Genomic DNA, 27,199 nt, shown 5'->3' on the forward strand with positions numbered 1-27,199 from the left:
CCGCGATTGTCAGATTCCATGCGCTCCCCCGAGGCCCGTCGCCACCTGAGCGGGCAAAAAACTGCGTGGAGTCTCTTTTCCCCTCCCTGGCCCGGCCTGCTCTTCTCTCGTTTGACAGTCGGGACGTCCGAATGTTCGTCATTGGGCTGTCTTGTAGGACTGTCTTGAAGCGTCCCCTCCTTCTTCTCTTTTCCCACCCCTGCGTTCGCCCTCGTTTATTTTTGCTGCTGCCCTACTTCGTACCGGGGAAGATCGTCCTCTTCCCTAGCCACTCCTTGATCATGTTGTTTTCCGCCACGTTGTTACTATTGTTCCTGCATAATGCCGTCGCACAGCGCAAAGATGGCGATTTGATGTCATTCGTGACGGTTGGTAGCCCCCCTTGGTGCCTTGTTTTCCGCACCTTCTTGGCCAAGTCAAGTCTTGACCAGAGGCCAATGATCTGCAATTCGTATAGCTCCTCGAAGTCCGCGCCTTGAAGTGGGAAGTCACCTATAATGACCGCGAGCGAGTGGCCCCCGGATCCTGATTCGTCGCGCCGTACGGCCAAATCTCGCCCCAAGCACCTACCCAGAAGTACCAGCAGTATCAGGTCGGCCCGTATATCTACAATGGCGAGGGCAAGCTGGTCTGGGCTGGCCCCATCCAGTACCACACTTCCTGACATGAGTACGCGTGGTACCGACTGCGAAATTGAAGGTGTATTGAAGCCGTTAGCTCTGTCGGCCGCATAGCCACGCAAAAGGACATCGATGGGGAGTATCCACTCTCTAACCAGGGACAATGAAGTCGACAGCATGCCTTACTTGAGCTGGAATCCAACTATTGGCCGAAACTCTACCTTTGTTGACCTGACTTAAACACAACGTGATGAGCTGGGCGGAATTGAGTACCGAGCAATTAAGACTATAGCAGTTGTACTTGTCCTTGTTGTGATATGTCGTATCGTAACGGAATCAATTCCTAACCTCACGGAATTACCAGCTTTGATTGGAAATCAATCTGGAGGTCGCATGTGTATATAAACCCTCAAGTTTTCTGTCCAGAAGGCATATAAGCAATCTTCCTTTGAATTACTACAGTCCTCTATATGATCGGTTTCCATCTTATCGGAGTTAACTTATTTGTTTGGTTCCGTCGATTGTTCGCGCACAAAAGTACGGATCATACGTCGACTTAGCAGGCCTGTCGCAGGGTTGGTGGGGGGTCTTTATAGCGGGCTCTGCCACTAATGATCTGGGATTACCTTGACGCCGGATTCCATGGATTCCTTCAGCGACGCCATATTCTACTTGCTCCTAATGAGCTTCTTCATTGCCATTGAGAATAATTGGCTCCATGCACGCTTCAGTTCATCATTTGGCTGCTTTCTCTTCTGGTCCCCAAAGGCAGAGCAGTCTGGGAGGAGTTGAAATTTACCACCCACGACTGTGCTTTACACTTCTTGGCACAATGCAAGTTCGTAGGGATGTTCGAGATCAATCCTCTCGTCAAATGGTCACGGGAAATGCAAACACTAGCTAATCTCACATGGCTGGTCTTGAAAAAATGTGCGAGGGGAAGGAAAGTAGCTTCACTGCCGCGTCGCTCTTCGCCTGCCGTACTTCACTATACGCCAGTGTTGGTAGATCACGTGATATCATTGTTACGGTCAATGATTGGCCAATGGCTTTCCTCCCACGTGACAGGATGTCAAACTTTAAAGCGTTCCCACTAGGCCTCGCCAAAACCCGCCCACGGCCCAAACCCGCCCACGAAAACCCGGCCCACGGGTTGGGTTGGGTCTTAGTCAGCAAACCCGTGGGCGGGTTGTCATTTGGGCAACCCAACCCAAGACCCAAATGGGTACCCTTGATAACCCAAAAAGGCAAAAAAAGCTGACTTATCACTTTACATTAAATTATGCAGTAATTTTCGATTACATAATGGTATCGATTGTGTTCTCCTGGTCTACGGCTGAGAAGATTTGGAACAAATATGATGGACGAAGAAAATAAGATTGGCTAACTATAAAGACTAGTATATCTCATAACCTCGCAGTCGGCTCGAGGGCATTGTCACCCGACCAGAAGATCTCTTCTGGCTTCTCTCACCCAACTGCGTGATTGGAGGCGGAAGTAAATCTGCTTCCTCGGATTCAACCACCTCTTCCTCCATACCCTCTTCCTCCATACCCTCTTCCTCTTGTTCCAGGTCGTAAGTCTGGCTGTCCATGGTGCTCCGACCAGTCTCTGCCAGCGTACACTCCGCTTGATATGGCTCCTCGAGCTCAAAATTACCCTCGAAGTCCTCGCTCTCTTCAATTTCTTCATCGTCGCTGATCGGCTCTGCATCCTCTTCAATTGCCTTCAGCGCTTCATCCTCTTCAAGTGCCTCTTGGCTGTCGTTCTCCAATGGTTTCTCCAGACGGGTCAGTTGCTGTCCCTCTAGTGTGAACTTTTCTGAGCACATATACATCATCAAGTCTTGAATAGTCGCTTCATGAAGAGATCCTCGACGGTAATGACAAATGTCTCGTGCACTATTGAAAAGCCTTTCTACGCCCGCGCCGGTGGCAGGGACCGAAAGCAAGTCTCGTGCAAGCCGAGAGAGCACCGGGAACTCGTATTCGTGTTCCTTCCAATAAAGCCGCGGTGATACCGGGACATTTGCTATCAGAAGTCAGTCAGTCGTTCTAGTACAGTATGCCAGTTGCTCGTACCTTCTCTAAGATACTGGTCCACTTCGTCATACTCTGCCCCTTCGTGGAGCATCGATGCATCAGGTGGTTCAAGTAGCCGATCAAGCTCTGAGCTATGTAAAGTGGAAGAGCGCTGCACCGTGCGGAATAACAGCTCGGGGTTCTGCTGCTGATACTGTGTGAAACATGCTCTCAAGTATTCACAGTACCGTTTCGACGTATCTTCGTGGCAGGTAGAGTACTCTCTATCATCGAAAGCACTCAATTTATATTGAGGAGCGAGTAATGTTCCAGTGCCATAGAGAAAACCGTGGTCGCGGTAAGTCTTTTCATAGTACTCTTTCAGCTTCTGCCTCGCAACAAGCAAAGCGCCATACATGTCCTTCTTCCAGGGTGTTGCCTTTCTTTTCAATTTCCGATTCGACCTTTCAATATGCTCCAGCAGCTTCCTGTACACGAGGAACACACTATGAATTGTGATGTCTCTGGTCTTCATCAGAGCCATGGTGAACTGAAAGAACGGTTTAGTCAAATGAACCAGGTAGTCAATTTGCCTCCATTCAGCATCAGTAACCTTGAACTGCGAGTATTCATGATCGCAGCAGTATTTGTCGATAACGTTTCTTAGCCGGCGCGCACGGCGAAGCATCAAAAACGTCGAATTCCAGCGTATTTGAACGTCATGCAACGGGAACAGCCGAGTTCCACCTGATTGGAGACACAGAAAGGCATCTCGCCGTTGTGGGCTTGCGTTGACAAAAACAGCAAATGATCGAATCTAGTTCTATCAGTGCTCCATTTATATTGACAGCCAATCAGAGAGAATCTATGCTCACTTTGGTTAGAGTATGAGCCACATCTCCATGGTTGACCGAATCTTTCAACCCATTCGCTTGGGTGTCAGACCAAAACGTCTTTATCTCTTTGTTCCGGGGTGCTGCTTTCATATGCCCCAAAAGTTGTTTCAGGCAAAGTTGAATCACATGAGCCATACAAGGAACTCGAACTATTGATTCTCTGGAGCCAATCGCGCCGGTGGAGATCAGTCTTTCCTGCAAGGCTCGTATGAGAGTTTCGTTATTGGTCGCGTTATCGGTAGTGATGCTAAAGATGCGATCCAGGAGTTTCCGTTCCTTCAGTAGTTGGTGCAAAACATCACTGAGGTTGCTCCCCGTGTGAGGGCCATGCAGCGGTTCAAATCCAAGAAGCATTTCTCGATAGTTCCAGTCTTTGTCAATGAAGTATACCGTGATTGCCATGAAGGCCTGCTGGAATGGACTGGTCCAACAATCCAAGGCAAGTGACACCTTAGCATCTTCAGGCAGATCTTGTAACTGTGACTCCTGTTGAGCTGTAACTGCATCTCGAAGTCGCCGTCGTAGGGTTTTCGCTGATGGAATTTCCAGTTCCCCCGGACCAGAGTGTAAGATGTTCAGCAGTCTTTGGAACACGGGGTTCTCCACAGTCTGAAATGGCAGCCGAAGGCAGGTGATGGTTTTCAGCAGCTGCTCCTCAAGTTCAGATGTTGTGACCCTGTCTGCGGCGAGTGATGCACTAGTGGAATGATTTTGCAACGAATCTGAGAGTAAAGTTTGATGGGATCCTCTCTTTTCCCCCGGCGACAAGTATTGGACTTCAGGTGTCTGCTCATGGCGCTTGTACCATTTTTCTTGTGCTGCGGATGATCAAGCAAAGTAAGACAGGCTTGACAGATGACTCGTGGACGCCCAGTATCGATGTCAGCTACTTGGTCGAAGTGCTTCCAAACGTCGGCATGCCGCGATTCGGTGGACCATTTTATCTGAGACTGACCATCTCCGTTCAGCTTTTGACCGTACTCCGTTTTTTCCCACCACCCTAGGAACTCTCTCTCTAGACTCGATTCGAACAAAATCCAATTCTTTCTTCGTTGGGGCCCCACACGCCTCAGCGTTCCTGGGGGCCTTCGAGCGATTATATCGTAGCTACTGCGGGATCTAGTGAAAGGCTATAGGTCGTCTCAGCATACCTGTTGGTGGTCTCGCAATATTCAGGGGCAGGAGGGGCCATTCTCTTACAGAAGACTGAATGTCAGAGTCTAGGAAAGCGTCAGATGACGGCTCAATGGAAAGCAGAGGACTGAAAGCCTGATGCAATGATCGCGACGATGAGGAAGAAGAAGCCATATTCAAGAGGCGTGCTATCGGGCTTGGGAATAAATTTTCTCATTGTGAAAACTTGGAAATGGACTTTGTTGGGGGGTCGTGTCGTGCGTTTGGATCTATTAACTTTCGCTTCGCGTTAAACCCGCGGGTACCCAAAAACCCAACCCGACCCAACCCAGCCCAAAATGGACGTGACTTTGTATAGACGCTGAGAAAGTGTGTGTCGCCGATTTAATTTATTAATTTCCAAATAATCATTTCGAGGTGGCTCATAAAGCTCAAACTCATTGAATTCTCGTGAATTCATGGATGTGGCCCCTGATCGCTTGGGATGTAGAAGTGGTGGGATGAAGGAGGTGGTCCCTTTGCAGTAAATATATATTTCCATGCCGTCAGCGTACATTGTTTCGACGTAACACACACCTTAAGGCGTGACAGAAATAAATTACCAAAATTACACTAGGTGACTAATCGAGTTTATCCACGATTTCACATAAGGGAATATATAATATCTAAATACTGTATTATAACAGTTAGAAAACAGTATTGAATTCTAATATAGTATCTAATTCAGTTTCGTTAAGCAACCGTTGTGATAGCGAAAACTGTATTGAAGTTTTAATACGTGTTTAAAAGCTAATATAATATTGAAATCTGAATCCCGTATTTAAGTAAAGATACGGTTATAGATTAAAAACTGTATTGGCGTACAAGACTGTAGTGAAACAGTATTGGGGTTCAAAAAACGTACTGGCGGGCCAAAACTGTATTGGGTGGTCGAAAACGTATTGGCGGCTAGAAAGGTATTGGCGATATTGACCCGAGTGACTGTACACGTGATTCATGCTTTTAATGCTCTATTACTAATAGTGTTTGTACATCACATGATCACGAGATCTATCCTGCCCCCACGCCTTCTGGTGCTCCATATATCCCGGCCCCTTTCATCCCGGCTAACCCTGGCGCCACGCCTCTCCCTATCCTTCTCTAGACCAAGCAGTATGCCCTCAATCACAATACAATACCGCGATCCTGTAGGATTCGTATAACTGAGTTATCACTGGGATTAGAATCGGGTTGCTGTCAGAGGTGGTGCACTGTAGCACTGTTCTAGCTCAGTCTGAAAGCTTTGTGATACCTATGCTCATAATATGATATTGGAGTCGGATTGGAGTCGGATTGGAGTCAAATTACACCAATATGGAGTCGTATCGCAATAGAGTATATACTGCACAGCGTATGTGACAGTAGGAATCTGGAACCTAATGCCTGTATCATGGTCAGTATACTGCCAATATGATGTAATCTGGAAAAAGACTGGATCTGTCGTGACAATGTACAGACTTTTCCTGGATGTACCCTGCAATAATTGCTGTCTGTATGAGAGATGAAAGTACATCGCATGTTCTGTACCATCACATCATAATACTGCACTAGGTGTGTGGAGATACACTGGGATCATACAACCTAGATTTTCCGGATTGGGATATGTTGAAGTTATCCATAGCATGAGTCGGTATGACATCTGTTGGTAAGGAATGATGTAGAATCCGAGCCTGATGAACGCTAATTAGCTCGATTCAATTTTGTTGGACAAAAAAGTCACGAAAGGATAAGGGTATCCTTATCTTTCGAATATCTTGGTGCTGTCTGTACTTGGAAGGTTGTGTTGTTGATCTGGGGTCCATCGTTGATACTTCAAAGTTGATAGCAAGTCACCCACAAAAAGAGTCCCCTATGACCACACTCCAAGATCCCATAATATAGTATGGGTGATTTTATCTTGTGCGTAGGAGTATGGCAGATGCGCAAAGTTATGATATCTAAAATGATCAATGTTAGCTTAGGGTCAATAATTGAGTTGTTAGATCCTTTATGCTATCGCACTGTTATTAGCTAGAAGGAGAATAGATCTTGCTCTTGCCAGTCTGTCGCTTAGCCCCTCTAGAGGAAATTATTAGCATTGCGGCTATCATTTGGATTTTGGTGCCCTTGTTTAAGTACAAGATTCCCAAGAGTGACGTAGACTCAGAGAGCATTTATTATTATCTCTGCGTTTTTGTTTGAAATGTGGCCTGTTACTGTGGGTTTTCAATCAATGTCCTGGGCTAGTGGCGTTATAGGGCCCGGCTGGGCTTTAGATAGAAAGCCATGAATATAATTGGGAACCTCAGGCAATACTATTGCCAAATCACTGTAACCTCTATTAGTATGTGGTCTGAAATATCCACCTTAAGGGATTCCAAGGTTGTCAGAACACAAAGATCTGTTATATCACCTTCCAGAAGAGCCATAGATGCTCTTATTCCTACTATCTCCCTACTTTATCCACCTATTTGGTATTATTGTTCCCCATCATCTGTGAACAAGGTGATATGGTCGCTGGATCGGATCATGTCTCTTCCTGTCCTTTTAGAGGGCCAGAGAGGTCTAGATAGAGAATAGAGAGTTGTTGAACTGAAGAGTCGAGATACGTAAGGGCTCTGCTCTATTAGTGTTTTATCCTTCCACGGGGGTAAAACATAGGCATATCAGGGGTTCTTGTGGCTCTGAAGTTGAGCTGGATTGGTCGATCGGATATATCGAAGGAAGGAAATATTAGGTAGTGAGACAGTGAGTTGGATCGATATACAATAGAAACTCTGTATATAGCGGTGGGCCAATACTGGATAACGTGAAGTGGTTTGGTTTCTAGAGTAGAGACATTAAGTTAGTTAAGAGCTAAGACATGTGGGAGCTTGTGGAAAACTGCATCATGGTCCACTTAGAGAATGGAATATGAAAATTTCATTTCCCCTTGGACTGGAATGTCCATTATATGATAAACAAAATAATAAGATGGCTCGTGGATAATGGCAGAAGTGATGTTGTGGGCATAGAGAGTGGTGTTGAGGAGGTGAAGTTGGGAGAGAGTGAGCACGCGTCCGGGGAAGAAAAACAACACACTTACGCGTAACTCTCCCGATAATCTAATATACTAAAGGTAAGCTTTTCGCCTGAGGCGATGATACAGTCTAGCGTAGTATTCTTTAAGAGGTGATTTTCGTAATTTTAGAATATACTTGAGGCCACGACAGGACTATGTTTACTCTCTGTACTCACTTCTACAATATAGCCATTCTTATGAAACTTTTAGTAGTGTCAGAATGGTTTTTTCTGATCTACATGAAGTTAGCAATTAAGTAGTTCTGTAAAATAAAACAAAACCAGTAAGGTGAAATCAGCACTGTATATGAAGGATTACCAAGAGATTGACATTGAACACTGTGTAATAAAATGACTAGACTTGTAGCAAGCATCCTGTGGGGTCCTATAAAGGCCCTGCTTTAAAACTTGGACATTGTTTCAATATGCGATCAGTTACTCTAGCGTGGAGGAAAGAAATAGAATAGACAAAAGGGGGGTGGGGGCTGGGGGCTCCTAGGGAGAAGCTTAGGAAGGCCGCTAAGTAGATTCTGGCTTTGAAAATGAAACCAAATCTGGTGCACGCCGATCCCTATCTGGTTGTTCTAGAAGAACGAGATCTCCCAGGTGCAATAAACCAGTACGTGTCCTGGCTCCTTGTCACCTATCTGCTGCCCTTGGATGTTGGTGATTTTTGCAGCCCTTGTAAAGTAAGGACGCTCATCTGTAATTGCAGGGAGCCCGACAACGATAAATTGGTCTTGGACAAGAATGTAACGCGGGAGGCCCAGATCAGGGTCTGTAGCCCCTGGACCCACAACTGGTCGGACTGGATGCCCGTAGAGAAAAGCCCTCAGTTTCCCCCCAGTAACTTGTGAGTAAAAAAGTTAAGGATTAGCACAAAGCTTCCATTCTGGAACTTGGCGAACTGGTTTGTAGACAGAGTTGTGGTTGATGTCTTATCCCTATAAATCAGATTATTAGTGAGTGTCTTGCGTCAAGGAAAATTTATTAATATATACCTGTACTGGAATGTTATCTTGTTGTACCAGCGTAAATAGCCTGGACCTGGGTCCACAATGTGAGGAATCGAATAATCGGCATTATAGGAATGACGTAAAAGGTCCAGGAAAGAGCTTTTCATTCGTAATAAAGAAAGCTGGTTGGGGATCCCAAAATGATCCTGGTAGTTAGGAGACCACGCCCTGATGTTGGAGTGGAATGGAGTTTCAGCTGGATTCTCGGACTGTCCTAATATGCTTTTTTTCTTCCGAGAATTTGAGCCAGTTTTGGAAGGATCATCTGGAATAGCAACACCGTAGCGAGATCTGATTAGAGAAGGACATGTCCGGGCGACCTTACGAGCCATTTCAGTTCCATCTGGGTCATCGATAGCATAGGCTCCTTCCATCCGAAGCTGTGTACCCCTTTGAAGGCATTCATTCAAGAGCAGGTGCTTTTCTGGATTCTGATGATTGGTCTGTTCTGCAAGCTTCTTCAGATGCCTAAAATTTAGGTTAGTAAATAGATCAGAATTGAACTTGCCGTCAAGGTGCTCTAAGACTCTAGATATGACTGGGGTTATTCTTACCGATGTTTGTTCTCTCCAGGAAGGACATTGCTATTGAAAGGAGTGGCATACTCCTCTAAGTCTTCTTCAAAGTGAAGCGCAATATGCATATTTGGCCTTGACAACATATTATAGAACTTATCCCCTTGTTTAGTCAAATTTGCTGGCTTTTCTTTGACTCGAGGGATAGACGAAGCTCCATGCTGTGAAGCGGTTTTGCTAGTCTGGCGTTGAGGAGGTGGAGCCCTGATTTGCGATGCTGATGGTGATCTAGATACTAAGCCACGTCCTATAGTTGCCCCATAGGCTGCTTTCAGGAGGCTCTGTAGTTTAAGCCGAGGAAGTCTCACAATCTTATCAAACTCTTGTCGGTCCATTGATGAGATTGTTGGTGATACCAGCACTGAATTGCTTTTTGCAAATCCTGCATAAGCACGGATAATTCTGGCTTCACAAGAGACCTGGGCTGCAACTGGGCCATAGAGGAGGCGGTTATAAAACTTATCATTGATCCAGCTCCTCTCCATTGATTGAGAGAGTATGAATGGAACAATCACACTCATTCTTGCATATTCTTGCAGTTGAAAATTTGCAAGATGATTCGTAGGCGACTGGATCCGTGTCCATCCAGCTGGGAAGGGGTATGTCTCAAGGATTTTAGAAAACGCTGCACAGCCTTTGGGACTGAGGATTCCTTCAATTAAGAGCTCAAGAGCCATTTTGCATAAGCCACCATACTCGGAATGACAGGGGTCTATCGGGAAAAATGTCACCAAGTTCATACATGGCGCAATTCTGAAAAGAGGGGTAACCTCTTTCAGGCTACCGATCCCTTTTTTAGCCCTATATTCTTCCCTGGCACTTTCATTCCGGATCTGGGATGCATAAAGGTGCTGCTGGAGTAACTTATAATGTCCTCGTCTTTTCCGTCGTATATCGAAGTTTAAATTGCCCCGTTGGGACTTAGAGACTGTACATCTCCGACAGCCTTTCTCTGCGATAGGCCCTTTACAGCCAGCACCCTGCTGTTGTTGTGGGAAATCTCCAAGCAAAGAAAAAACAAAGCCAATGATTCTCATCGGCTGGCCATCAGTCCAGGTAATGTCAATACCATGGTCTAGTCTGCGGAGGGGATCTAGTGATGCAATAGTATCACTAAAGTTTGCCCCGTATGGTCCAAGTGTGAGAGCTATCCAATTTGCCGAATGAACACGCTCTACACACGGTAGCGCAGCGCAAATCAAGTAGATTCCCATCAGAGTCCGATACATATTTCGATACAGCCCAAAACCATCAATAAATAGTTGGTACGGAAAGGAAATATATCGCACTCCATGTAGACGTTCTACCAGATATTGCCGACCATAAAAATCAACTTCAAGTTCGCCTCGTAAAGGAGAAGAGTTCCTCAGTGGTGTCACCAATTGTTGATTCTCATGCTCATTGAGTATCCGAGCAATTGTATAGATATTTGGCAGTCTTGGTGACTGGATGTGACTGTTTGGGAGATTCTGAAACTGATAATCACGGCCAACCTCAATCCTTCCTAGGACTTGATGGGGAGAGATCAGGACATCCTCATTCTCACGTAGGACAAGTTCATACTGGGTAATCTCAGGTCCTCCTAGCTGTACTAGCAGCCCTCGTTGTTCATCTGGGATATCCTCCCAGTGATAGGTGCGTTGAACTTGTAAAACAATTTCCTCAGTGGAGCCCTGCTGGTAGGCCCCAATCCAGAGAACACGTCCTATTTCAAGATGAGATGGGTCAACGATATCAGGTGACTGATATGAAATAACATCTCCAGGAAAGATTGGCGTATTGTCTGTAAACATCGCGAACTTTCCGGAGGTTGTCCGAATGGAGTTTCCCCAAGCTTGTGATTCCCAAAGTTCAGACGGCTCCTCGGTTACCTTGGCAAATCCTTGATAGATCTTACCAAGGAACTCTGGTGATTGCAAAAGCCTAACCACAAGTGCAATTGGGTCCATAACATAGATACTTCGCATTTCAGAATTCACAAGGCGTCGCTCTGCTGCTGAGAGTGTTGGCAGTTTCGTTGGAATAATTGAGATTTGTCTCTCTAAGAGTGGAATTTGTCTGAATTGACCCCTGAGACGTCTTTTCAAGGTCCCAAGATCTGATGGCAGCTCTGGGAGCTGGGGTAGGTCCTTAATACTTTCAAAAAGCTCACAAAGGAGCTGAAAGTTTTCTCGAGATATTGCCATCGTAATCATCAGCAAAGTGAGTGCAGCACTGAATGCGTCCATTGGAGTTCTTGTCTGAGGAACAGGAACAACATCCAAGGAGACATCCTGGAATATTGGTATGGCTGAGTGATATATGCCTTTGGGAGGAGGCATAGATAGTTTCGGTGTTGATAGAGAAGCGGAGATGGGTGTTGTAATAGTTTCTGTGTCTGACTCCTGTGGCCCTTCCTCTTCTTCAGACTCTGGTGAGGCTAGGGCATCCTGATTTAACTGAGCGATTCTCTCTCTGGTCAGGGTACTATCCAGAACTTTCAGGGCAACCATATGACCAACATCGCTCTCAGGCTCAGGGCTTAGGCTACCGTCTGATTGCTCTGAAGAGGAATGCTGTTGTTGGGCTGGGACTGAATCCTGATCGCTCTTGATAGACTAGTAAAATATAGTTAGTAAGTAATTCAACTCAGGTGTTGTCGAGGAACTTACTTTTAAGCTCAGTTGCCGCGAGCTTAAAATAATAGATGGGTTATCATCACTCGTACTGACATCAAGCATATCCACGTCAGCATCACCAGCTTGATATTGCTCAATAGATGGTACTATGGGCCCAGCAGGGTTCGATGTCTGCATTAGTGTCTGCTGGTGTACTTGAAGGGGAATCTGAAGTCCCTGAGAAGGATCGTGCTGTTGTTGAAGGTGATATTGCTGCTTCTGGCTACGAGATTGCTGTCCTTCCTCAGGGGCATGGCCAAGCATTTCTTGGTATCGGAGGTACTGAATGGGCCGGCGATGTCCGCGTCGCGACATTGTGAGGATGACTTGGTGAGGCTGTGGAATCAAGATAAATAACAGGGCGAGGTCAGGCCTAAAGTCTCGTTAGCTTAAGTATGGAAACTTGTTGAGATAAGCAGAGTGAGAAAGGACCCTGAAATCCTGATGGAGTGATCGCACTGAGAAAGTTCAGTCTGCAAAGCCGGTAACCGTTTGGCACAGGCTGGGACAGTGTGTGTCTTACCTAGGGCATGGGGAAATTTCTGGGGCTCGTGTGAAATGCCAGCGAAAATAGAGGACTGGATACTAGGAGAGCTGATGAAAAGGATTGTTGTTGACAGAAGAGCGTGTGTAAGTAAACATATTTGTTTTGGCCTGGCACTAAGGCGCCCTGTAGTGTATAGCAGGTGTGGGCGGCAAAATCCCACGCGTGCCTGCCTAAAGTGCCATATTTATGGTGCAGTGTTGTGTCTGGTGGTAGTATCACAAGATACTGGACCAGAACGGTATTGAAAACGTAAATCGTAGCACTGTCGTCTAGAAACCTCATTTTTAGAAGTAAGGAAAATTTTTTTAGAAGTGATAAAAATATAAAATAAAGATTGCAAGCTGTTTGGGGTTTTAAAAATAATGAAATTCACATTTGAGCCATACTACTTCTATATGGACCGTACTATAGAGTATGACGGGTACACTGCTGATTACAATACTGTATTGTACTATTATGGACTGCCGCAAAACGCGACGCCAACTATCATAACACATCCACAACACCCTTCTCACATCCTCCATCCTGACTTAATCACTGCTCCAACTCTCCGTCTGTCCAACAAATCAACTACACTGCCCTTTTAAGGGACCCCAAGGCCCAAATTCAGTATCATTCAGCAAAGCTCAACTCTGTGGGTAAGTCACTCCACTAGTCCTAACCTCACAGGTGCTGTGTGAGGAATGGTAATTGACTGTTATAATGGACCCCTGGCTAACATTTCTACAGTCCAACATCTACTATGCCTTCAGGAATTTCTGTCGCCTCACAGTCACGGGGCAAAAGTCTCAGCAAAAGGGTGATTATTCATACTTCCAAATCTGGCTTCAAGATTCAAGAGACTAATCAAAATCATATAGGCTAGAATCTCAGAGTGCGAAGATCCTCCTCAGTTCCCTGAAGTACAGACAGTTCGACCGCGAACCACAGATCAAGAACCCTGCAGCTCATCCCTACAAGAATCATCCCAGGCAACAATAAGCACTACTAGCTTAGCCATAAGTCAGGGAACGACTGAGCCATGTGAAACCCCGATTCCGACTGATGTCCCAACAAGCGAAGATATCATTTTATCGACCCTCGAACAAGATACTTGTTCTATGCCAGGGGGGATGGAAATAGACAAGTGCAGCGAAACAGAAAAAGAAAAAGAGGAGGCACTCGACCATATCATATTCATGCAAAGTTCCCACTGGGAGCTGAGCAAGAGAGGGCCCTCTTCTACGAGCGGCAACTTATCTACTACTGCCGTTGGCACTACCTATTATATTTCTGGGTGGATGCGAATAATGTTGATGAACTTGTGCAGAAAGCACAGCCTGGTTTAACGCCAAACCAACCTGAATGGGGGTCACACCTCACCCATGCCCAGAATTTGGTTAAGGTTTGGAAGTCTAATACGATTAAGAGCATGCAGGTATAGTCCAAGGCTACCTCCTGACTATCTATAGTTACCCATGGCTAATTATCGCAGGCATATGTTCGGGACAGGGTCAACTTCACTGATTCAGAATCTCGGTCCACAGAGCGCCTCAGGGCCATCACGAATCGAAAGAATCTTTACACCTATTTTAAGGAAAGATTCACATCTCATGACTACTTTCTTGTCTTTTCGTGGGTCAGAGACATAGTAGACTATGATCGATCAACTGCAGAAGGACAAAATTATATCAAGAGTATATTAACCCCGGTCCTTATCTCCACACGTCATTTTCTACTGGCATAAGCTAATCTGACTTTAATTATAGCTATTTTTGCCAACCTAGCATCCTACTGCAAAGCCCACTATGACCTCTTACACTCCAGTGAAAAGGTTATTCGGGACACCGCCCCCGGGTATCTGCTGAAGATCGTTAAAGAATTCTTTTTCAAAGCACCTCATAGTGTGAAGCTCAGAAGCATTAAAAGGGAAGATTTTGCTGAGATCGCAGTTGAAACTGCGACTGTGTTGGTCAATGACAGCGGAGATGAAGAGGTCGATGATGAAAATGGTGCTTTTTTTGATTAAACAAGAGCCTATCCAAGATTGTACTAAATTTTGCTTTTTGGTTTTCCAAAGACGATGGAGGGGTTGTCGATTATGCTTTTTTCTGTATTATTACTCAGTCAATTACTTCGTCTTTGATGATCAATGTAATATTTGGGAGATTACCACTTTTCCTGTAGACTCCTTTAGATGCCAAGGAAAAGAGAGTCCTCGAGGATATATTCAGGATCCGGAACATTAGAGATATTTAATTTCTTGCCCCTATTGTAATACTTTCTTTATCCCCTACCAAGACATAACGCCCTGAGACATAGGCGACCTCATAGCAACTGAGCTTGCACTCCTATTCTGTACTCTCCTGAATAATTGGGTGGCTAGTGCTTAACCAACCAAATTAAGCTAAGTACAGGAAACATCATAAATATATTATTAGCTCGTGGTAAATTAAATCGTATACATAGGTAGTATAATTCTCTCATCATATAACCTTATATAATGCGCGCACTGAAACTTTGGTATCTCAATACTATACTACACTAATAAGAGCTATATAGTAATGAGGAATGGCACTCTAGCACTGTATATAATCATTACACAAAGTGTGGAACACACTATACAGTCACCTGATATGGAACCTCTATAATGAGTAAGCGAATCAGTTTTGCGATACAGTTGTGAGAGGGTTGCCAAACCGTATTGAGGGGCGAAACGTATTAGGGCAGCAAACCTGTATTGAGGCGGCAAAACCGTATTAGTGCAACAACAGTATCGAAGACCATAACCGTATTTTGTCTTTAATACTGTAGTGTCTTCAATACTATATTTAATCTAAAACTGTATCTAAACTATATTGACACGTCAATATAGTATTCTACTTGTTTTAAATCTACTACTGTATCTAAACTGTACGGCAATGGTATTCAGATATTATATGCGCCCCTATGTGTTATGCATATTTTTGGGTATTTTGGGCAACCCGTGGGTACCCGCCAAGAACCCACGGGCGGGTTCACCAAGGTCAAAACCCGCGATGGGTTACCCGTGGGCGGGTAAAGAAATTGAAAACCCAACCCAAACCCACGTTTGGCGAGGTCTAGTTCCCACTCGTGCCGCAGTCACGTGGCTGCTGCATCGCCTCGCAGCAAATCTTACTTTCTGACGCAGAGGCGATGCAATGGGAGAACGGGTCGACCTAGGCGCAACATACCAGATGTCTTTGTGTCACCGTTCAACGACCCCAATGACGTTCTAGTTTGCCTGTTCTATAATCCGGGCGGGGAATATGACGGCGTCTCCAAATGGAGCAGGCGGCCAAAGCAATCCAACCGGGCAGGCCCAGCCGTGGATGCCCACCTCGTTGAAGCGCCCTTTTCTGTTCTCTCTGGCGGCTTTTTTTCTGTTAATGGCTCTGTCCATTGAGTTCCTCCGCCAATATTCAAATCGCCATCATGGAGTCATCCATCTCAAATCGTACGAGGATCTGGCCAATGTCACATCAGGGGTGTACACCTATGTCCCGACGGCTTTTGCGATCTTAGCGGTGGCGCTCTGGAACATCTGCGCCTTGGATGTTCTCCGCCTGGAACCTTTTTTCCAACTCGCCAAGCCGGAAGGAGCATCTGGCTCCGTTCTATTCACCAACTATTGCTTCTTCTACGGCATCTTGACGCCGATAATGGCGGTACGAAACCGCCATTGGGTTGTTGCAAGCGTCGCCTCGATGGCTTTAGTTCTCCGAGTTATGCTACCATCTATTCTTTCCGGGCTCGTCAATCTGGATGAACCGACCATCGTCGCCACAAGACATCTCAATACTTGGCCGAAGTTAGTCGGCGTGGAAATGCAGAACGCTTTGCTCAATCGTGCTGCCTTCCAGTCCGCAAACCGCTCAGGATCAATTGTCGATACTTTTTTCTCTTACCAAACGTTAAATTACTCATTACCACCCATTTCAAGGCCGGTGCATTCTCATTCTACCACCTCGACCTGGGAGCTTAGTCATGATGTTTACTGGGCTGATTTAAGCTGTGTGGAAGCTTACTCGGACGTTATTCCAACTACGTCCTTTCATAATAACTCAACTACCCCGAGACTTACTTGGAAATTTCAAAATGAGCTCGTCCATAATAATCCGGCTACTGGCTCAGCTTCGAACTGTGCTGTTGAAGTCACCTTCAACAGCACATACCCACTTGGCAAAAAATGGTTCCAGATACGACATTGGGAGCCGCTCGGCTTAGGAAAGATTCCACGGCCGTCATTGCTTTACACGGCGCTGGTTGTCAGACTTTTTCGGTTGTCGGCGTACTCGTCGATATTGATGCAACATCGAAGGATCTTACAGCAAATGCGACCACCTTTGGGTGTCTCAGCACATATTTGCGCGCAACTGCGGATATCACACTGCCCAAAAACTCTTCCATAGCCGATGCCACAAATCTTTCGGCAGACACAACAACACTCACGGCCACCGATTTCAGTATTTCAGCATTTCAAAATCTTCTGTACGGAAGATATCATGCCAATGATCTCGCATTGTGGAACAACGGCAAATCTTTCGATTATCCTGCAATTACGAATTCGAATGACACTTCCAGACCTACCGATTCTAGCCTGATGAGCATTGGCCAGTATCAAGATGGCATCAGTCGACTGTGGAATCAACACTTCCTTGTCTCCATGGGCAAATTCTTTAATACAACTACCACTCCGACAACTGTTGAAGCAAAACGCAGTACAGACACTATCATATACAGCGTCACTTCTCACTCTGCTCTTGTTGCAGAGGCTCTGCTTCTGTCGGCCTTTCTGCTGCTGTTGTTGATGGCATTCTTCTACCCACTCCGGCCTAATTTTCTTCTGTCCGACCCTGGCTCGATTGTGGCACAATGTGCTCTGGTCACAGACATGTTCTCTTCTCTTGACCTGTTGACAAACTCTGATATCGACTTCTATCGCGCGACTCCTCGACAGCTTCGCCATTTCTCCCGGTCTCTCTGGTGCAGGTTAGTTGAAGGACCCAACGGAAAATCCATCGAGATCAGTCGCTGTGAGACACAAGTGGCGGCATCTGGCTCCCGGGCATCCCGAGCGCCACGCAGAATACGACATAACGCCCGGCCCCATTTCTTGACGCCTCCTTGGTTTCTCATTGAGTGTTTCCTCATGGCAGGTGTGCTTGGAGCATTTGGAGTGTCCTTTCAATTCATTCGTCTCGACAAGTTTGATACCTCTTACTCTGCTGGGACGACGATTCTTGCGCTTTTTCTCATATACGGTCCAACAGTCATTGCATCTATGATCAGCTCTCTCTTTGTCTCTGTACATCGGCATATCGGGACCATGGAGCCTTGGGTTCGACTTCGAGAGGGGATGGCCCTGGCCGGCTCTACCCTCACGGTGAATTATGGCTCCCACACGCCTTTAACCATCTGGAGACAGTTTCGTGAGAACAGGCCTCCACTTCTCATCATGCTATCGGCTGTATGTCTACTTGACTTTTCCTTAACAATCGTCAGTAGTGGAATGTTCGAGCCATCTGTCGATCGCTGGACAGATCATACAACTTCCCTCTCTGCACCGTACAACGCCTCTCATTTTGACAGCCCTACGATTCGAGCCAGTTTGAGTGGCTTTAATCTTATAGTGGACGGCTTATTCACTGGTAATTCTCTTTTATCCTGGACTACGACAAACTTTTCCTTCTTTCCATTGGAAATCAACGATTCCGATGCGGAATACACCGACTGGACGATGTACAGTGCCCAGACACGTGGGATCGGGGTGGAGCTTCTTTGCAGTGAGACTTTTCTTAACCATTCCCTATTTGACGAGCTGTCGGATCCTTCATACTGGACGTATATGCCAGCTGTCAATACCTCGGGTATGCCGTGTACTGCAGAAGTACATCGACCGTCCAACGACATGAATTCCTCCAGCACATCCCTTGAATTCAGCACATCGGTGAACTCCAGTCTCGCATGTCAGACATCCTTCGTGGTAGCGCGATATGGAGATTTCAACGACACGAGTAATGCCCACAATTCTGGGGGTAGTCCAACCGTCTTCCATTGCAGCCCCAAAGTCTTTATTGATGATTTTGAGGTTCACTTTGATCCTGACGGTATGATTCAGGACTATCAGTCGGTATCTGGGGGCTCTGTCGCAGGCGGACAAATGTTTCACAACGTTTCGAAGAGTCTTGCAGCTTTTAACCAGGCTTTCGTGCACGATTCTGGAGCTGATGACTCCTGGCCTGCCTTCTTAACATCTCAAGTCTACGATATCCTCGGTTCTCATCCGAAGTCACCGGACCATTCCCGGTCGCATTTCAACCACCACCATCTTGATCGCAAACACCGACACAAAGGTTTCTCTGGTACGGAGGCTCAAGGACAGGCACACTTAGTTCGTGTGGTTCAGCTGGTCTATCAAGCAACTTTCAGTGGCTACTTAAGTCTCCAGCGTGATGTCCATCTCACCCCTACTGGAACGCCGCATAAAGACATCCACATCCCGGGCACTGTGATGTCAGCCGTGTGGGAGATCACGCCATCGAATACAACAATTGTTATTATCATCATTCTCCTTTCCCTCGATCTCTCGGTCCTCATGGCTGTCTTCTGGCTGCGCCATGGGCATTACACGGGGCCTCCTTTCCCCCCGCTCTATCGGCTCTCTCGTGCCCTGGGTTATCCACAGTCGCATGCTTCACGACATTAGGGGCAAAGGCAGCTGGACCGAACAGCAGCGGAAAGAGCACCTCGAGTGCCTCGGGCATCGGTACAAATTCGGGGAGTGGGGTGGAGCCGACGGGCGCATTGCGCTGGACTATGACGAAAAACTGACCGGCGACGAAGATTACGAGATGGGCGGGTACGAACTACCTCGCGTGGTTCGGACGGAAGAAGCAGGAGCAGGTTCTCCTCCCAGCATGGACTCTAATACCCATGAACATAACCATCGTACATAGACTTGTGACTTACCAAATATAGAGATTTGCATTTTGCCTGCTTGGAAATTCTCCGGGCCCTCTGAAACCGTGTGGGAAAAGATTTGATTTGATATTGTAAAGGAAGACACCGAACGCATAATGAAGTTTTTATGCGAAGGATCTACGGACATACTGTTTTCGATCACTCCTATCTTGGATTTGAAAGCTGATTTACCAATGATTCAAGTTTTCAATGAGTTCACATACATCGAGCCAAATTTGGAGAAATCTCCTAGCTCAGAGCTAATTACATTCTTCGGTTCATCCGACTCTTAAGTATCTATCCCAGGCAAAGTCATTTCTCATGACTTCCGCGCCAATCATGCACATTAATATTAGGACAAAGGAAAAGGCATAAAATTCGCATCACGTTTCCATCTTGTGGACAGTTCATGTCTCCATCAAGGCGCACGCTTAGTGACGACTGGGGGCTTCGGTGGCCAGAGGAATGGACGAAGACCACGCTTCCACTTTGGCGGTCTGAATGGCTTGGATATCGGGGTTCAATTTGCTATACAGGCTTCCCTGTGCAGTGCCGGTGGCGTGGAGGAAACTGGAGTAGTCCGCCAGCAGTTTCGACTCGGCCGCCTGGACCGACGGGCTGGCCGAGGAGCCGGGGCTAACGGAGACCGGGGTTGGGACGGCGGAAAGCGTGGATGAGGGCGCCCAGCTCGAGAAATAGTTTTGTGCTGGCATAGCGAATGCGGATCCCAGGAGGCTGATGGAAAGAAGGATTGTAGAGTGCATCTTGTCGGGGTGGGTGGATGTAGTTTGATGTAGTTGGGTACTGTAGGCAACGATGGATCTGGATGCGTTGGTCCAGTCTAGGACATCGCTTTACCGGCATCTTTATATGTGCTGGCGGTCGCAGTGGCACGATGGCCTCAATCCTGTCGCCTAGCCCGACGACGAAAATAGAAAAAAAGCAGATCATGTCCGGCTGTCTGAACACATGAATCGCCGTCGGGCGGTGCACATCGCCTTGTGGGGCGTGGCGCAGAGCCTCTTCCGGGTAAGATCGGCAGGGAAAGCGCCCCAACATCCTTAACGATAACATCATCGGGCCCCTGCTCAGCCTGGTTCGGGGGTCCGTCATAGGCCAAGGCTAAACTTTCATGAGATGACATTTCGGTGAACTGATGAGCATATACATGCAGTACCTGGTTGCCTGGGCTGTCGTCGCCAGACCGCCCGGTGTACGCGTCAATCTTAGGTTGGATGACAGGGATTCTGTCAAGTTCTGCCCAGGCGTAGACCGGGTTGAGTTTCAGTTCCCAAGTTGCCACGAAATCGCTACAGTAATCAGCAATATCCTGCCAACGGTAGATTGGATTAACTCGTGTTGTCGCTAGACCTCTGCATTTGTAAAATGGTTGACTGATCAAATCAAGCCGCCATCCGCACGATGCTGGACCAAATCACGTGATGCCATGTGCAGGGGAAGGTCGAATATATATACTCGGGCCTCCCTTATCGTAATATACTACACTAGTGACTACGGTGCTAAGTACCTAGGATGCTACATCACATCCATAGGTTAGCCTGAGTCCCGGGGTCCGTCACATTTCCATCACTATCCAGAAAAGCCGATACAATGTATTTTCCATATAACACTAGTCTTGGAAGTTTGACCATTTCCCTCCAAGATGTGGGATCGCATACGATAAAGGAACAGCACTGGTCGCTTCCAAGGTTGCGAGTGGATAAGCCTGTCATGGTTTACTTGGCAATGTGGAAGATTGCTCCTATTGATCACCCAGAGGTGAATGAGCGGCTAGTACAAAAGAGTGTACGAATACTTACGAGCGGCATCGACCTCCACCGTTTAAGCAGCCATGGCTATCTTATTTCCAGAGTCTCTCTTGAAAAAAGGACCGAATGAGTTGGTCTCTGCCCATGATGGGACTGACACGTTCGGGGATGACCTTACCCCGCTGGGAGCACCCAGTGACGAGCGGCAATTCTGGATCCAACGTGCGAAAGAGTTATAACTCAGAAGCGATCGCCACCTGGCCATCAGTGTTTGACAACCCAGATACCGCAAAGGAATATCAGCCCGGAGCCGATTGGCAGAATTTGCACCGATTTGACCCCTCTGCACGATGGACTTGGGGTGAGGAGCATCAATTAATTCGCAAAATTGACCTTTGGATTATGGTCTTTATTTGCTTTATGTTCGCGGCTCTGGAGCTTGATCGATCCAACCTCCAGCAGGCTCTGACTGACAATGTCTTAAACGACCTTGGCACGAACACGAATGGTATTGTTATCAAATCCAGTGCGATACAGAGGCCACGGTAATAAACGGTAGACCTACAACCTCGGAAATACCGTTTCTGTCTCTCGTTTCTTTGTGCTGAATTGCCCTCGCAACGTGTCAGTACATGGGTTGGGCCAGATAGATGGATCCCAACACAGATGGTCCTCTGGTCGGCTGTGGCTATGGGCCAATATGGCCTGCAGGGGAAGAACACCTTCCTAGTCTGTCGTGCACTCATTGGTATCTTACAAGGTGGTTTTATTCCTGATGTGAGTTGGCTTCCAAGGTTGTCATCTTGACTTTTTTCGTACTAACAAAATTGCTAGGTGATTCTGTATCCGTCGTATTTCTACAAGCACCAAGAGCTCTCGCTTCGATTAGGATTCTTTTGGACTGTAATGAATATTGCAGATATCATTGCAAGAGCTTCTTGGCTTTTGGACTATTGCACTTGCGTGGCGTTCAAGGACGATCAGACTGGCGCTGGTTATTTCTGCTCGAGGTACGTGTGGATATTTCACTGGAAGTCAGCTAGATCAGCGACTAACACAGTCTTAAGGGTCTTATCACTCTCTTGATGGGTCTCTCAGCTTATGTTCTTATGCCCCATGGACCGTGCCAAACAGCCAATTGGTCGCGAGACAAGTCCGGGTGGTTCAGTCCACGGTAAACACTATTCCCGAATTCTGCTTGCTAAATGTCATCCGTCCCTAACTGTCCTTTTTAGCGAGACGGTCATGGCCAACAGGGTTATCCGGGATGATCCAAACACGACAGGAACTAATGAACGTTGGCTGCCATGCGGCACCGAGTCTACAGATCTGACAAGTGAAACCCCCATGGAATGATTGAAAACAATCTCAATTGTAGGAAATAACATAATGGTATAATAATATCATTGTAAAAACGGGCGGGCGTCTTCATGAAAGCCCAGCCCACCTCCTTTTTCAGAGGCGAAGATTCATGGATTTGGCACTGCCAAATCCTCTCCTCCAAACCAGCATCTTGATCTCATCTATACATGGGTACCCCTCTTATTAACACAATTAGTCGGAGGCGTTCTTGTCCTCGCTCTCGCCACTGCTGGTGGCCATCTCGACCTTCTCGGCCTCCGAAGCGTGGTGCGCATCGGGGACGGACAGACCCAAGTCGGACTGCATCTCGTGGATTTGCGCGACGGTGAGCTTGGGCATCTGCTGGGCGATCTGGAAGGGCCACTTCTTCTCGACGTGAGCCTTGGCGAAGATGATATCGACCTCCTCGAGATCACGACCAGCGGTCTCAACGTAAAAGAAGTAGGCGAAGGGAATGCCGACGAAGTTGACGAGGGCGAAGAACAAGTAGATACCCCAGGGGCTGGCGTCGGAGAACACGGGAGTAAACATGACGACCGCAAAGTTGGTGATCCAGTTGGTGCAGGTGGAGGCCGAGGCCGCCATGGTACGGGTGCGGAGAGGGTTGATCTCGGGCGGGTAGATCCAGGGCAGCGGGAGGGTGGTGAAGGCGAAGAAGCAGATGAACAGGAAGATACCGACGGCGGCACCCTTGGCGTTCTGGGTGCTCTCGTCGATCAAGCAGCCCATGGTGATAATGAACGACAGACCCTGACCGAGGAATCCGATCAGGAACAGGTTGCGGCGACCAACCCTCTCAACCATGAAGAACGAGGGAATGGTGGCGAGAGCGTAGACGGTGGCGAAGACACCACCCAGAATCAGGGACAACTTGTGCTCCATGTGCAGGTTGTTCTCGAAAAGGAGGGTGGAGTAGTAGATGGCAGCGTTGCAACCAGTGAATTGCTGGAAGAACTGACCGGAGCAACCAATCATCATACGTTGGAACTCCTGGGTCTTGCCGAAGGTGAAGAGGGTCTTCCAGCTGCCGGACTGCTGGGCCTCGGCCGCCCTCATATCGGCCTTCATCAGGTTGTAGTCCCGAAGGGTGTCCTCGGCGTCGACCGAGCTGTCGTTCAGCTGGGCCAAGATCTGGAGGGCCTCATCATCCTTACCCTGCATCATGAACCAACGGGGCGACTCGGGCAGCATCAGGGCACCAGCAGTAACCATGACGGCGAAGATGATCTGGAAGGCGACGGGGAACCGCCATTGGACGGAGGAGTTGACGTAGGACAGACCGAAATCGATCCAGTAGGCGATGAAAGTACCGACAGCAATAATGGCACCCTCGAAGCAGACAAGGAATCCACGGTTGTGGGCGCGGGAGCACTCGGACTGCCAGACGGGGATGGTGGCCGTGTCCATGCCGTTTCCAAGACCGGAGATGACACGACCGATGACGAACTGGCCCAGACCCCAGGACTCACCGAAGGCGGCGGTGGAGATGACGGTACCCAGCACCATCAGCAGTCCACCAGCAACCAGCAGGGGAGTCCGGCCGGTGCGCTGACCGAAGCACAGGGTGAAGATGGCGCCGAAGAAGCACCCCAGTTCGTAGCAGGCGGTGACGGCACCCTGCAGGACGGAGACGTGTTGCTCATCACCCAAGGACTTGTCGAGGACGGGGAATTCGCCGATGAAAGAAGAACCTTGCAAGATACCGGACATCAGACCCTGATCGTAACCGAACAGGGAGAAACCGACGACGGAAGTGAAGGTGATGGCCCAGTGGAGCTTCTTGCCCCGGAGGCCACAGGTGGTTGTCCACATCTTGGAGAGACCGTTATGCGGTTCCTCGACCTAGTTGCTTGAGGGAGGAAAAGGAAGGACTGAAACAAGGAGCAGAGCGGCACGGACTCTGGGGGGGCATGGGCGACCATTTTGTACCTGATGGTCGGATGCGGGCGTCAGGGCCCGCCCCACGCGTGTGATGCGCCAAGGAGAGAAAAATTGGGCCATGACGACGGCGGCTTGAGTGCGATAGGCAGGTCGCGCGACCCGCCGTGGGGGCCGAGGTCCTCTCACTGACGGTCGTGGAAGGGTGGAGGAGCACACAGTGGGTTGCGTGGTGCAGCGTGGGGCAGGTCTCGCGGGCGAGAGGGCCAAGCGCCCCATCGGCCATAGTGTGTCCCAGCGGACCCATTTCACCCAGCGGCCTCATCCCTATGGAAAGGGACGCGGACGGGACTAAGATTTTTTCGGTTTCGGCCGCCACCAACATGTGGGTGGCTGCGGGAGTGCGAACGTGGCGGCCGGGGAGCGCGAAAGTCAGCGCGAAGAATGGGCGATGACGCTGATGGAAGTTCCGGCTGGGGTGAAGGGTTGGCGCCGAGGCCGATGCCCGTTGCCAAGGGCGAAGAAGCTCCGCTAAGCAAAAATGCGCCACCCGTTCGCGACGACCCTATAAAGTTTGACGATTATCAATTAATATTGTTACAGAATATAACGTCGACAATAATAATAATAATTTGCAGCTTGCGGTGGATATCACCGCAACCGCCATCCATGGCCTAAACCGGATGCATCCGTACTTTCCTCCTGCTGCTTGCGGCCACATTGTTTCCCCATCGGGCCGGGTAGGCGCCCATCTAGGGGTTGCACTCGCCTCGTGGGGGTGGATCCTTTCCTGGAGCGGGTGGAGGATCACCTTTCTTCTGCCGCAACAGGCATCTCGCCCGACCCTCCACGGGGAAAAACGGGGGTTGTCGGTGGACCAGACTGAAAATTCTTTTCTGGTTTGCCAGTTCTCTGCCTCGTATGCCCTAACGTACCCTAAGAGGTATGGGATTTGTCCATTCGTCCTCGTTGGGTCAAATTGGCCAAACCTTGGTGCAAGCGATCCGGGTCAGGGCCGAATCAGATGGTGCCAGATTATTCATGAAACTCGCCTCAGTTGCCTTCTTCCCCCGTCTTGGCTCCGACCGTACGTGCGCTGAGCCCGACTCCGACGGCCGGTTTGCGTGAACCTCGTCGCCAAACCCGCACCACCCCCCACATATCGGGTGCCCGATGGGCCAATTGTGCGCCTCTCGCAACCTCCCCGCGGGGACACGGCGTGAGGCCCGACTCCATCGGTCGCTCGAGTCCGCCCTATCGTACGCCGGTACCGACGCAGATTTTGCCTCTGGAGCCACTCGCGGCCGCCGCACATAATCTCCGATGTTGGGGATCCGTTGGCGCTACCGCCCAAAGGAGACGAAGAGATTAAACGATAGGCCTGTGTGTGTGTGTGTGTGTGTGTGTGTGCGGAGGCCCGTCATCGTCCCATCCTATGATGAGGCTGCAGCGGGCGGATATGGCCCGCCGTCGTGCGCGCTGGCCGCCGTACGTCACCGATCACAATGACTTTTTCCCCGACGCCTTGGCTCCGCCGGAATAGGTAGGTCCTGACTATCGGCGATGTCTTCGAGATCCATCGCTTCTAGACTGCTGTTGTCCGACCGCCTCGTCGACAGGCGATGGTGGCAACGCCTACTGCAACCTGTCGCTTCGCCAAAATTCATCTCATCACCCAACCCGTGGGACTTGCTCACCGAGTCCAAGCCGAGAGGAATACAGTGACCGGGATGTTTTACATGCCTGCTCCAGTCGTCCAGGACCGGAAAAACAAAAACCGACCAGCCCAGGCAAAGCCCTAATCCATTACATACAACAAAACACGCCGACACACAAAACGGAACTAGGCCGAGGCGGTCCTCGCGCTCCCTTCGCTGCCATAGGCCCTACCAGACTTGCCGCATAGGGCAGATACCCAACGTGGAAATCGTCCGCACATTTACTCTTCAGGTACGGAAGCGCCACTCGTGCCTTTGCAAACCGCGCAAACGACGGCGAGGAGCACCGCCAGGGACCCGCGAGGGGTGGCCACCCCGCCACCACCACCACCACCGATCAACCTTAAACAAGCCAACGGCGACGACCGATCTGGCCCTGTAGATCCCAGGAACACCGCAGGCTGGGTGTGCGCAGTGATTGTAGCGGAAACAGATGCAGCGACCGAAAGTGACCGCTCATGAATACTGCACAGGTGCTGCGCATGCAGAGGTGTTGTTGGATATATGTCTTGGCAATACCAAGACTTGCCCAAGCATCACCCAAGACTTGCCCAAGCCTTCCCAAGCCTTTCCCAAGCCTTGTCCAAGATATTCCAAGACTTCTTAGCCATGTCCGCCAAGTTGACTGCCAAGAGCACTACCAAGAAAATCCTTATTTGGACGACACCATAGCTGCCATGGTTGATATCACTGTATACAACGTCGTTCTCATAATCTATACCCGTCTGTATACGCCGGCACTGACGGGTGTCGATCCTGGGTCTGCACCTGCCTTGCCGCGACATGCAGCGAGCCAATTCTCCATCTCTTTAGCTCTGCTGATCCTTGCTGTACACGCGATAATTGCTTTTATTTATTTCCAATTTATTTATTTATTTTTTTTTTTTTGAGCTCTCGAGTTTCGTACCCGATCGGATCGACAGGGGTAATGGTTGCACTTGCTGGATTAGGGTCACCCCGTCTCC

At 48.5% G+C, this 27,199-nt stretch overlaps 8 protein-coding genes across 8 annotated transcripts; 3 read left to right on the forward strand and 5 right to left on the reverse strand.

Moving 5' to 3' along the window:
• Nucleotides 1-232: 232 nt before the first annotated feature.
• On the reverse strand, nucleotides 233-799 carry N7532_003003 (uncharacterized protein; the record flags this gene model as incomplete). Its single annotated transcript, XM_056615497.1, has 1 exon — nucleotides 233-799. The coding sequence occupies one exon, from the start codon at nucleotides 797-799 to the stop codon at nucleotides 233-235; it is 567 nt and encodes a 188-aa protein (XP_056475854.1).
• A 1,903-nt stretch (nucleotides 800-2,702) lies between these two features.
• N7532_003004 (HAT dimerization) lies at nucleotides 2,703-3,545 on the reverse strand (the record flags this gene model as incomplete). The annotated part of the gene is made up of 2 exons (XM_056615498.1): nucleotides 2,703-3,033; nucleotides 3,538-3,545. Coding segments are annotated over 2 exons (339 nt in total), but the record flags the coding sequence as incomplete, so codon positions are not given.
• A 5,036-nt stretch (nucleotides 3,546-8,581) lies between these two features.
• On the reverse strand, nucleotides 8,582-9,408 carry N7532_003005 (uncharacterized protein; the record flags this gene model as incomplete). Its single annotated transcript, XM_056615499.1, has 3 exons — nucleotides 8,582-8,693; nucleotides 8,751-9,233; nucleotides 9,320-9,408. 3 exons carry the CDS (start codon nucleotides 9,406-9,408, stop codon nucleotides 8,582-8,584), a joined length of 684 nt encoding a protein of 227 aa, XP_056475856.1.
• Nucleotides 9,409-12,098: 2,690 nt separating this feature from the next.
• On the forward strand, nucleotides 12,099-12,317 carry N7532_003006 (uncharacterized protein; the record flags this gene model as incomplete). Its single annotated transcript, XM_056615500.1, has 1 exon — nucleotides 12,099-12,317. One exon carries the CDS (start codon nucleotides 12,099-12,101, stop codon nucleotides 12,315-12,317), a length of 219 nt encoding a protein of 72 aa, XP_056475857.1.
• Nucleotides 12,318-15,933: 3,616 nt separating this feature from the next.
• On the forward strand, nucleotides 15,934-19,503 carry N7532_003007 (DUF3433 domain-containing protein; the record flags this gene model as incomplete). The annotated part of the gene is made up of 4 exons (XM_056615501.1): nucleotides 15,934-16,355; nucleotides 16,772-18,938; nucleotides 18,996-19,221; nucleotides 19,262-19,503. 4 exons carry the CDS (start codon nucleotides 15,934-15,936, stop codon nucleotides 19,501-19,503), a joined length of 3,057 nt encoding a protein of 1,018 aa, XP_056475858.1.
• Nucleotides 19,504-19,938: 435 nt separating this feature from the next.
• Nucleotides 19,939-20,271, reverse strand: N7532_003008 (uncharacterized protein; the record flags this gene model as incomplete). Its single annotated transcript, XM_056615502.1, has 1 exon — nucleotides 19,939-20,271. The coding sequence occupies one exon, from the start codon at nucleotides 20,269-20,271 to the stop codon at nucleotides 19,939-19,941; it is 333 nt and encodes a 110-aa protein (XP_056475859.1).
• Nucleotides 20,272-21,423: 1,152 nt separating this feature from the next.
• On the forward strand, nucleotides 21,424-22,632 carry N7532_003009 (uncharacterized protein; the record flags this gene model as incomplete). Its single annotated transcript, XM_056615503.1, has 5 exons — nucleotides 21,424-21,784; nucleotides 21,836-22,053; nucleotides 22,111-22,286; nucleotides 22,337-22,450; nucleotides 22,512-22,632. 5 exons carry the CDS (start codon nucleotides 21,424-21,426, stop codon nucleotides 22,630-22,632), a joined length of 990 nt encoding a protein of 329 aa, XP_056475860.1.
• Nucleotides 22,633-22,830: 198 nt separating this feature from the next.
• Nucleotides 22,831-24,450, reverse strand: N7532_003010 (sugar porter family MFS transporter; the record flags this gene model as incomplete). The annotated part of the gene is made up of 1 exon (XM_056615504.1): nucleotides 22,831-24,450. One exon carries the CDS (start codon nucleotides 24,448-24,450, stop codon nucleotides 22,831-22,833), a length of 1,620 nt encoding a protein of 539 aa, XP_056475861.1.
• Nucleotides 24,451-27,199: the final 2,749 nt, after the last annotated feature.

This window comes from Penicillium argentinense (genome assembly GCF_028826775.1).
Source record: "Penicillium argentinense strain IBT 30761 chromosome Unknown utg000004l_segment0_segment0, whole genome shotgun sequence".
In the NCBI taxonomy this organism is placed as follows: Eukaryota; Fungi; Ascomycota; class Eurotiomycetes; order Eurotiales; family Aspergillaceae; genus Penicillium; species Penicillium argentinense.